This window comes from Benincasa hispida, chromosome 2, assembly GCF_027475165.1.
Source record: "Benincasa hispida cultivar pf3 chromosome 2, pf3_genome.v1.1, whole genome shotgun sequence".
Taxonomy (NCBI): domain Eukaryota; kingdom Viridiplantae; phylum Streptophyta; class Magnoliopsida; order Cucurbitales; family Cucurbitaceae; genus Benincasa; species Benincasa hispida.
Window position 1 is genome coordinate 64,016,446 of NC_143479.1, and position 11,828 is coordinate 64,028,273.

Genomic DNA, 11,828 nt, shown 5'->3' on the forward strand with positions numbered 1-11,828 from the left:
TGAGAATTTAATAAGGGGCATAAGAATAATTGCGAAAAGTCATTTTTTGTCATACTTACATCATTTTCATCATAGGTCTGAAAAAACTTTTTTAATAAAAAAAAGTAGATCAAAAATACAAAATCAAACTCTAAAAAAATCATTTTTGTCAATTTTCCTAAAAAAAATAACATTTAAAGGAAATTTAATACTATGAGTGGTACATTAGTAGAGCATTGCATTTTGTTAGAACGTAGAAGAACTAGGAAGCTTCGTAGCAAGCTTTTTCTTTGTAACCTTCGCTTCCACTTTGAGATCATTAGCTTCTTCACGAAGTAGATTCGAACGAAGACTTGTAGAAACTCCGATTTAGAGTCAACGGAAAACTCTAAATTAAATTCTCCCTTCCTTCGCCATTTCTCTTCACTCTCCTACTCACTTCTTCTTCCTCTCCACCACGAAGCTTATTGTGAAAAGAGATGGCCAATGGCCTCCTCCTTCCTCCTCAGAATCTATTGCCGGTTGGATTCCGGTTCCATCCAACAGATGAGGAGCTTTTTAATCACTATCTGAAGAACAAGATCGTGGGTGAGGAATTCCTCGTTCAATACATCCGTCAAGTTGATATCTGCAACTATGAGCCATGGGAACTCCCTAGTATGTTTCTCCCTCTTTCTCAATCAACCACATTTCTTCGTTTCATGCCTTTGCATTTATACAAGCTTTCTGATTCTCTCACCTCCTCTTCGTAGGGCTATCGAATGATCAAACAGGGGATCAGCAGTGGTTTTTCTTTTCTGCTCAAGATTTCAAGTATTCCAATGGCCGTCGATCCAATAGGGCCACTAGAACCGGCTATTGGAAATCCACTGGCAAGGACCGCAAAATCTTGGCTCGTGGAACCAAAAACTTGATTGGTACCAAGAAAACTCTTGTCTTCTACAGCGGTCGGGTTCCAAATGGGGATCGGACCAATTGGGTTATACATGAGTATCATCTTCATCCAGACCCTAACCTCGCTCAACTGGTGATTCTCCTCATTCTTTTGTGCCTTAAACGTTTTTTCTTTCATGTCTTTGTACTCTACTTTCGTTTATTATTTTGGGAATTTGCATATGTTCTTTCATGACGTCTCTTATATAGTTTTGATCAAGGATCTCAATTTTATGGATATTGTTATCAGGATTCCTATATGGATGAATTTATTTTTTTAATGTTTTACGAACATTTATAAAAGATATTGAAGATATATATAGATATTTAATATCAATGTCAAACTCTTCTATTTGCGGATATATGGATATTTTCATCCTTGCCTTTGAATCTTCACATATACTAAAGTTTGATTTGATTTATTCATTAAATATCTTAGAAAAATATGCAGCACCTGTCCTGAATTTTACAATTTTCACTATATATTGGTCTATTTTCTTTATGATATGTAGAATGTATTTGGTTTAACTTTTCAAGGGTTTAATTTTGAAAATAAGTCATTTTAAAAAAAAAAATCAGTATTTTATAATTATTCAAAATAGTTTTTCAAATATTTTAAAGTATATTTTGATCAGGTTTTATCCAAAGAATCTAAATAAAAATGACTTCATTAAAAATTATTTTTTTTAGTCAATTCATGTGGTTAGTTTAATACTCTTGTGTCATCTTCTTGTTCTTGCAGAAGTCGTTTGTTATTTGTCTCCTAAAGAGAAAATGGGACGAGAGTGATGTTTTGATGTGTGAAGAAGCTGAACCAAATGGTCTTTTGACTTCGAGCAATTTACCCTCAGCGAACCAAAATCAAGGGGTTAGAAACTTAGAATTTAGAAAGATTAGTCCCTGGACGTTGCCTAGTCAGTGCAGCATGATTTGTTTAACCTTAATATTTATATGTTCAGATTCCAGGAAATGGACAATCATTGTTTCAATCAGATCTCCAGGTTTCGGATTACGATGTTTCCGAATTGCAGTCCCCTTTGTTTTCTGACCCTGAACCCACTTCAATGGATTTCCAAGTTATCAATAGCTATTGGACTCACGTAAATGGACCTACTGATGAGGATGTTAACTCAATTCTTGTTGATGATGAAAATTGTTACCATGAAGGGACATCAAATAGTTCGATCGGTGATTTCAATTTCAACTGGGAGGAGTTGTTTCGCTTGGTTAATGAAGATCAGGGCGGTGGATTAATCGGTGACACTGGCATGGATACGGCTTTAAGATGGCAGGTACAAGAATATGATAAATTATTAATTTTACACAAATATCTCGATGGAAATCCTTAACTGAGGAGATTGATGTGTGTTTTTGTTGAGGCACATCTTCTTCACTGCAATTTTATTTCTGGCTTATGTTTATGTTGTTTTAGAAACTAAGAAGCACAGATATGGATACGACATGTTATAGGACAAAAACATGGCAAGGACAAGTCTATTAAAATATACATCTTTAAATATACATATCATTTTTATATTAGAAGAAATTATGATGCATTTATATCTTTAGAAAAATAATTTGATATATTCTGCACTCAAATTTTATTATTATTATCATATGTGTCGTTTTAGGCTACTCAACAAGTGTTTTATACGTGTCTAACAAATTTGTTATACTAACAAGTGTTCGATACATATCCAACACTTATCGAGTAGCTAAGTGTCTGACACATGTCGGACACGGACACGCTAGACAAACTAATGTGTCCATATTTCTTAGGTTAGAAATTCTAGGAATTCTAGGCCTCTTGCTGTTCGTGTTCTTGTAGAGCTAAATTATCCATATTTCATTGTGTTGCAGTATGATCATGCTTCTCACAGCGTTTTCAGTGAAAGTGCCTGTTCAAGGATACAAACTAACGGTATGCCGATGATTAAAGAATCTCGTAGAAGCCCACTCACTTCAAAGATCTTCAAGTACGGAGAGGCAAAAGATAGACTTCAAACCAACTGCTTATTGTACCACAGTGATGACTCTGACAAGGAAACAAGAAATTTCAGCTCTCAACATCAACCTAAATCCCATAAGGTTCTAAACCATGTAGATGCTTCACAAAATGTCCAATCAAGGACGGAAACTCAACCCCAAGTAGTGCCATCCCTTAGCAAGGTGAGAGAACAGAACAAAACACCCAGAAAAAACCACATCTGTTTTTATGCATGTTTTAGGGTGCGTTTAGTTTAACTTTTCAAGTATTTAATTTTGAAATAAGTCGTTTTAGAAAAAATTGAAGTGGTTTGGCAATCATTCAAAATACCTTTTGAAACACTTTTAAATGTATTTCAAACCGTTTTTATCAAAAGAATTTAAACAAAATTGACTTTTTTGAAAAATATTTTTTTCTCTTGTCAATCTAGACTGGCTCTTACTTCTTTCAATTTTCAGGCCGAAGTAGTTCCAAAACGAATTAAAGTTGCCAGAGCAGCTGCAACTTCAAATGAAGACTCTGTTGAAGACCAACAAAGTGAAGTTAAGAATGGTGTTGTAGCCTACTGGTCAAAGTCAACTGGCCATGGTTCTCCTGAGAGTGTAGGAAAGTGTTTCTCAAGTATCTTGACTACAAAATGCATTCACCACAAATTAAGTCCAGCCTCTTATTTTGCCAGAGCATGTGTAGGCTTCATTTTGTTCATTACAATTGCAAGACAAGTGCTGCTGTATGGAAATTGATGATAAAGTTTTATACCCATACGGTGCAGGTAATTATACTCATACTAGCAAGTTACCATGTTTCCTTGTACAAAGATGGTGTTCTGATTGTTGAGGCCGATTAAGGTTAGAAGAAGAGCCTGCTCTTCGTTCTCTGGGGGATAGTTCCCTCTGTATATTTCTGTATTTGGGTGGATTGCTTCTGATTGCAATCATGAGTTCAATCCATGGTGGTTATAAGATCAAGTGGGTGTCTTGTAAGATTAGTTAAGGTGCGTGTAAGTTTTGTGACCCCAATATAGAATTATTATGTGGGTCTTTTATCTTCTTATTCAGGAAGAATAGGCAATAAGTGAATTAAGCCAAATTTCAACTCAAAGTTACCATCAATATTAGGAAAAGTAATGTAAAGAAGTTGTTGGTACAAATTTGGTGTCACCCATTGTCTCGAAGTTTGCTTTGCCAACGTTTCTTTAATAAATTGCAAGTAATCAACAAAAAGAGAATGAAAGTTAATTAAATTTTTTAGGTAAAAATTGAACTATGAGAAACTAAGATGGTTTCTTAGCCTACTTATTCCCTTAATCGGAAGTCCCTAAATTTATTAACTTGGTTTACTTAATTGGAATAGTCGTACAAGTATTAATCCCCTAAATCTATTAATTCTAACAAAGTACTGGAGGACAAATTTGATATCTAACAAATCGAGCACGATAGCGTTCCATATTAAATAGATAAAACCATTAGGCACTTTGGGATAGATCAAGAATTAATCAAGAGAGGTAGCTACAAATGAACTAATTTGTTTCTTTAATTCCTACAACTTATCATGCAAGCTATTTGATTATAGAAAAGTCACCAAAACATACCTGAGTCAATTCTATCGCTACTAAGTCAATTAATCATGACAATATTATGGATCATGCAATCAAGTTTAACAATTAAAAATAAAACATCAACTGAGGCATTAATTCAATCGTAAATTACATGCTCACAGGTAAAGAACAAGGATTAAAGAACACTTTCATTTAAAGAAAAATTACAAATTAAGTATAATACTCACTACAATAAAATTAGAATACAACCGACCAAATGGAAAATGCAGCGTAGCCACTCATTGTTACAATATGAGCTAGATTGATTACAATATAAGAGGTGAAAAAAAGGAGAGAGTTTGAAATATAGCCTAAAAATCGTAAATGAGATTGAGATAGATGTCTTTAAAATCTAGATAAAAAGGCCAATCTATAGAGTTGTCTTTACAGCGATGAGGCGCTCCAAAATTTTTAAAATTACTTCCAAACGAACAAGCGTGTGAAAATTTTGTCAATCCTCATTGTGTTGGAACACTATAGACAACATCTCCATGCTCGAGATAATTTTGGGATGGTGAAATAATTGTATAGAGGGCTCTTTAAGGGGCTCAAATGACATTTCTTCTTCTTTCCTTTTTTATTTGTGTTTCTTTTTCTCTTGTGCGTTCTTCTTCTTCCTTTTTATTTTTATTTTTTATTTTTGTGTTTTTGTTCTTCTTCCATTTTTTTGCGTTTTTGTTATTCTTCATTCTGCAATTTTTTTCTCTTCCTTCTTCACTCCATAGTTTTTCCCCAAAAAAAAAATTACGATTGTGCTTGACGAGGAATAAGAAGGAGCGAGAAGTGAGAAACGAGAGGAAGAATCCAAACAAACGAAAAAATCGAAGAAAAGAGTTGCAATTGTGCCATATGAGGAATAAGAAGAATGGACGAGAAGCAAGAGGAGTGAGTGAGAAGCTAGAATTAGACCTTTTAAGGACAAGATTGTACTTTTCACACACGGCTGATGTAAACAAAAAGCCATTTTTACAACAAATTTGAATCTCATACCAAATTTCATTTGGACCTCTGAAAGGGTCTTCCGTATAAAAACCCTTTGATGCTCCCGTGTCCTTTGTGCTCTAGTTGTTCCTAATTTTCAACAAATCAAGTTTTAGACTTTAACTGGCTCGAATCTTGTAAAACAACAAGAAGCACCAAAATGAGTCCCAAAACTAGCCATAATTTAGGCCTAGAGGTAACATGTGACAGAAAAAAATGTTGTGTGTATAAAAGTATTTTATGTATGCCTCAAAAAATAGAACTATTTTATGAATTTAATTAAAGGACGAGAATAATAATAATTAAAAGAAAAGCAGAAAAAAAGAATTTATATGGTTTCAGCATCTTCCTTAAGATATTCGTATACGTTGTCGTAACGTAACAGATGTTCCTTCCCTTCCCGTTCGTTTGCTACAGTTAATTGTTTTCACAAATTTGCACATCGAACCCCAAAAGTTTCTGATATTGACAGTGGGCCCCTCCTCTTTACATAATTATTAAAGTTTCTCCCATCAGGCATCAAGTAAGACGGTTTTGAATTGAGTGCTAGCGGAGGTTTTGTTGAGTTAGCTCAACGCTTTTCACGAAATTTTCACTTCCATTTATTTCTTTATTTTATTTTATTTTGATGTCAATAAAAATATCGATGTATATTTTTGGAAAAAAGATAAGAAAAATTAAATTAAATTAGTAAATAAACATTATTTACAATCAAGTTAACATGTCTATTATTTATATTAATGACATGTTTTTTTTTGCTTCGTAAATATAATGTAAATATTGATTTTGTAATGTCTAAGTTTATGAGAGAAACGTGAATGAACCAAGATCACATCTAAATGTGAGGGATCCTAAAAACATGAGAGTATGGTTGAGATCATCTAAACGTGAGGGATCCTGAAAATATGAGAGTATGACTGAGAAATACTTAAAAGAACTTAAGTCATTATTTATACCAATAATGTGCACCTTCTTTTTTTTTGTGACGCAATCAATGGAACTCCAAAGTAAAACCTGCTTAGTCTGGAGCAATCCTATGTTGAGTGATTTCTTGATAATTTTAAAAGAACACGTGTATGTGGCTTACGTATGACTCATGTTAGTTTGTGGGGATGGATTGTGGGGATAGTCTTTACTTTTTGAAGTAACTTAAGGCAAGTAATGATGACATTATTAGGTCGTTGGGGATGTTGGAGAATGTCAAGGCCATCAAATGTTGAATCTAGATTCTGAATCCTGGGCTTGGAACATTACATATTCTCCCCTATGTCGATGTTGAACCCATAGAAAAACAAAAAATATCGATAAAATATCAACATGTCGATGAAAATTTAATATTATAGTTTTCCGACCTCTCTAAGCCCCTTTTTTAATCTCTCTCCAACCCTAAATTTAAAATTATGAAAATAACTAATTTTGCAACTTGTCATTTGAAATCTTATTTTTATTTTTATTTTTTATAATGTGGGATGGGAGAATCGAATATTTCTTATGTTAATTGACCTACAACCACTGAAGCTATATTCTATGCTAATTATGTTTTTTTTTTTTTTTGGAATGAAGTTTCCCTAATGCAGATTTTTTATTTGATTTATAATAAAAAATTAAAATATGAAGGATGTCTAGTCTAATAATATATTTATCCTAAAGTTATATGTGACTTAAAATTTTTCTAATGAAAATATTGTTTGAACCAATTTGTTAATTGCAATAATAAACAACGATATTAATTCAATAACTTTTAGGATCTGACACCGCTATAAATTTTTGGACCGCTAGTAATTTTGAAAGCATGATAACCCTCATTTAGTATGTTTATTTTTCCTTTTTTATTTTTGGGAAGACTATTGTTATACAAAACTCAAATGGAATGGTTGAATGATGATATTTTGTGTTCAGATTGATTATGACAACTTAACTCTAATTAATTGCCTTGTAAATCTTTTCAATTAATCTAAAAGAAAATATTTAGCATTCATATAAAAAAAAAAAAAATCACAGATAGAAAAAGTGTCAAGCTATTTACATAAATAGTAAAAGAAAAAAAACGCTAATAGATACCAATAGATTTCTATCCACGTCTATTATACAGTATCAATGATGGACTTCTATCCGTTTCTATAAGTGATAGATACCGATAGACTTCCATCAGCCTCTATCGACCTTTATAAAAAATATTAAACTTTGCTATTTTATGTAAATAGTTTTCCTTATTTTTGGAAAATTTTCCGAAATAGCACGTTTTAAGTTTTTACCTTATAAAATAAGCATATTTTTTGAAAACTCGTAAAAATAGTTTTTTTTTCAGTCCATCTCGGGCGAGATTGACCACGAGATTTTAGTTAAAAAATCAACTTTTTCTAACTTATCGATTGTTCGGGCTTTCTCGATACATCTTGTCATGTTACACACGAGATTATGTGCATCTCGGTGTTAATCCCAAAAAAAATAACACTGAAATTCTATATATTAGAGCTTTCTTAGTGAAATTCCAGACATAATTAACACTAAAATTCATATATTTGAGTTTTCTCGGTGGAATCTCGCACAGAATTAACACCGAGATTCTATATATCCTAAATCTTATCGAAAACAATCGGTAAATTAGAAAAAGTTAATTTTTTACAAATTTTTGGTGGTCGATCTCGCTCGAGATAGACGAAAAGAGCTATTTTTACGAGTTTTCAAAAAACGTACTAATTTTGTAATGTAAAAACTTAAACGTGCTATTTTTAACAAATTTTCCTTCTTTTTCTATTTTTGAAAAATCCCTTTCATATTAACTAAGTCATACCAAACCTTTCAATTTCATCAAAATAGAGACCATACACTCGAACGAGTGTTGTTATTGTCAACACTCGATTTGATTTTCACTTATTTTCATACTCGGTTCAACTTTCACTTATGCCGCCCCGCCACTAATTGTAACAGAAAACCGTGTAAATTTGTTGTAAACTCATTACTCATTAGTTTCATAAAATAAAGTTTGCAGAAAAATAAAAATAAAAATGTGTACTCTAGAATCTTATCAATTTTATAATGTACCTATCTTGTTAATAGTCAATTCGCTGAAGAACATAGAAGACATTTTAAAGATACATTTGGAGTAATAATTTATTAGAGGATTAAAATGGCAACTAAAAAATTTGGAGTTAAGACGGCAACCAATTTAAAAAAATCGAAGAATAATTTGATGTAATCATATTATTAACATTTTGTCGATATATCAATATTTTCATTGATATTTCTATGTTTCCATGGGTTCGATATCGACTTGAGTTGTGTATCGATATTTCTATTATATCGTAGAAAAATCCATGAAACATAAAAATAAAGAATAAAATGATTAAATTATGGACATGTTAACTTGTCTAAAAATCATAACATATTTATTTACTAATTTAAATTTATTTTTAAAGTTTATCAAGAATATTCATTGATATCGATATTTTATCAATATTTATATCGAAACTTTTGTAAAATTAAGACCACAATATTTTCCTTCACATCTTCCTTTTAAACCTAAGGTGTAATAGGAAATCCGAGGTTATAATTGATAAATGTAGAGTCAAAGTTAAAATTCCAAATAATAGAATATTTCTACCATTTTTTTTTTTTCCGAAAACAAATTTCTAACAATTATTAAATCATGTGCTTGTCAATCAATTCCATAGATCACGGAAACTTGAAACGTTGAAACTTACCTACTACTGGCAAACGTAGATTTATAGAACCCATTAAATACATCATTTAAACCTAAACTACCTCAACTCAAATGTCCTACATTAATGCTAAGTTTTAATGTCAACTTGAATTTATTTCAATTGGCTAAGGTATAGGTTTTGGATCAAAATTGTTGTATATAATAAAGTTGTTAAAATATTTACAAATATAGCAAAATTTCATAGTCTATCAATGATAGATATTGATAAACATTGTCTATCAGCATCTATAAGTGATAAATGATAGTAGTCTATTAGTGTCTATCAGCATCTCTCAGTGATATTTTGCTATATTTATAAATTTTTTGTTCATTTTGCTATATTTGAAAACAGTCCTAGCGAGAAGTTAGAAATTCGAATAACTCATTCTTATATGATGGTGAACTAACAAAATTTAAATTGTTATGGAACTGCATTGTTACATATTAAAATTAAAAGAATAAATTATTATAAAATTAAAAATACAGAGACTAAATTATTGCAAACTATAGTTTAAATATAAATAGTTTTTTTTTTAGTCAACCCAACATTAGATAGAAATGTCGAAACAAGTTGCATAGTAGCATTTTTCGATCACATGAACAAAATTTTCATATTCTCTTACTCACCTAGTTTTCTTTAGTTGTTTAGGAAGAATTACAAGATAAATATATTTTCTTTAGTAGGATTTTGGGAGAAAATATGATGTTATTTAGGGTATTTTGAGTTGAATTTTCTTAGGATATATAAAAGAAAATAAAACTACAAAATCATGTCATCGACAACAATGGTCTAAAAACTAATCTTTCCATTGTTTTGAGCCAAATACTTGACGTCATCAACAAAAACATGTCACCTCAATAAGACCTCCCCATGGTTTTGAGTTGATTTGAAATGAAATACGAAAAAATAAAATGGATCTAAAACGGTGAGTGTAGTATGAAGGAGACCTCTCTATTGTTTTGAGACAAAGCCTTGATGTCATCTAAGACCTCCCCATGGTTTCAAGTTGATTTGGAATGATATGAAAAAATAAAATGGATCTAACGTAGAATATAAATATTAAACACGATGTTGTAACATGATTACTGACAAATAGGAAAACTTAATATCAAATAAGAACAACAGAGATAGTGAGACACAGAGATTGATAACTCAGCTCGATGTGATATCACCTACGTTTGAGCTCCCTTCATTTCCAAGTTAGCGCTTCTCCAAACTTTGTTTGAGAGCTCATCAATACAAAGTGCTTAGCTTTCTCTAAGTGTGAGATCCTCTCACCTTCATAAGCAAACTTTTCTCAAGTTTTGATTGACCTCCGCTCAATATAACATCCAAAATTCATCTTGAGTTATCCTTCACTCACAAGTGATTTACTACACTCACAACGATCCAACCAGGCCTAATTGACTACTCGAACAAATCTATAATAGGAAAAAATAGAGTTTTTTTTAATCACAATACATGAAAGGTTGATGCTTAGATAATCTAGAGATCAAAACTCTCCATGCACACACTTTTCTAATAAGAAAGCTAACCTTCATGATATAGATGGCTAGCCTTGAAAAGATTTTCAAGGAAGGAGGAAACAATCTTTAAAGGAAAAAAGGAAGACAACCCATGAAACCTGCAAATCACACTGAAGATAAGGAACAAATATTCCCGTCGTGTAACAATGTGTTTGACATCATACATGATATGTTGTAAAACATGTCACATCCAAGATAGGAAAGCAAACTACCAAAATGCTCTACACATATCAACATATAAAGAAAAATCTTTAGGTAGAATCTGCACGACACAAAACATGTTGCATAACACATATTGCTGACATAATACAAGATATATTGTAGATTATGTTGCTCAAATTTTGCCTATAATAAAATAAACCAATCACAATACAATAACAAAATATAATGAGAAAGGTTATGAGTACTTGAGTACTTGATATATTAGAATCTAAATTGATTCATTTATAAAAGTTAGAGTATGAATGTTAATACAATTATTAGTGCATAACTCAATTGACATTAAGCATGTTTCATCGATCAAGAGGTTGGAGGTTCGAAACACCCACTCCACATACTATTGAACTAAAAAAATGATACAATTATTAATTTGTCGTTTTAAGTAGTAAAACCCAAAGTTTAGGATTACGAATTAATTTCTTTCGTAAATATAAAAGTTTTTAAAACTTGAATTTATATGGAATACATTTGGTTTTGCATAATTTAAATGGAAAAAATTGTCAAGGTTTTGTTTGATAACCATTTGTTGGATTTTTAAAATTAAGCTTATAAATACTATTTTCACCTATAAGTTTTTTTTTTTTTTTTTTTCTTCTGTTATGTTATTCATTTTTTTACCATGTTTTCAAAAATCAAGTCAAAATTTTAAACTATTGTTTTTATTTCTAGAATTTAACTAAAATATTTCTTCGAGATAAATAAAACCATAATTGAGAAATGAGTTTAAGCATAAATTTCAAAATCAGGAAAAAAATGAAATCATTATCAAATAGAGCTATGTTTTTAAAGAATTTGTTTATTTTAAAACTTGACTAAGAATGCCAAGTGTTTCTTCCATACATATTATATTGAAAAAAATTAACTAAGAATTTAAGTCATAAATTTGACTAAGAATTATTTAA

General features: G+C 31.1%; 1 protein-coding gene across 1 annotated transcript; it reads left to right on the forward strand.

Annotated features, from left to right (window-relative positions):
• Nucleotides 1-201: 201 nt before the first annotated feature.
• LOC120070566 (NAC domain-containing protein 101-like) lies at nucleotides 202-4,049 on the forward strand. Its single transcript, XM_039022356.2, has 6 exons — nucleotides 202-636; nucleotides 732-1,006; nucleotides 1,655-1,780; nucleotides 1,872-2,204; nucleotides 2,773-3,081; nucleotides 3,358-4,049. The coding sequence occupies exons 1-6, from the start codon at nucleotides 459-461 to the stop codon at nucleotides 3,640-3,642; spliced, it is 1,506 nt and encodes a 501-aa protein (XP_038878284.1). The 5' UTR covers nucleotides 202-458; the 3' UTR covers nucleotides 3,643-4,049.
• Nucleotides 4,050-11,828: the final 7,779 nt, after the last annotated feature.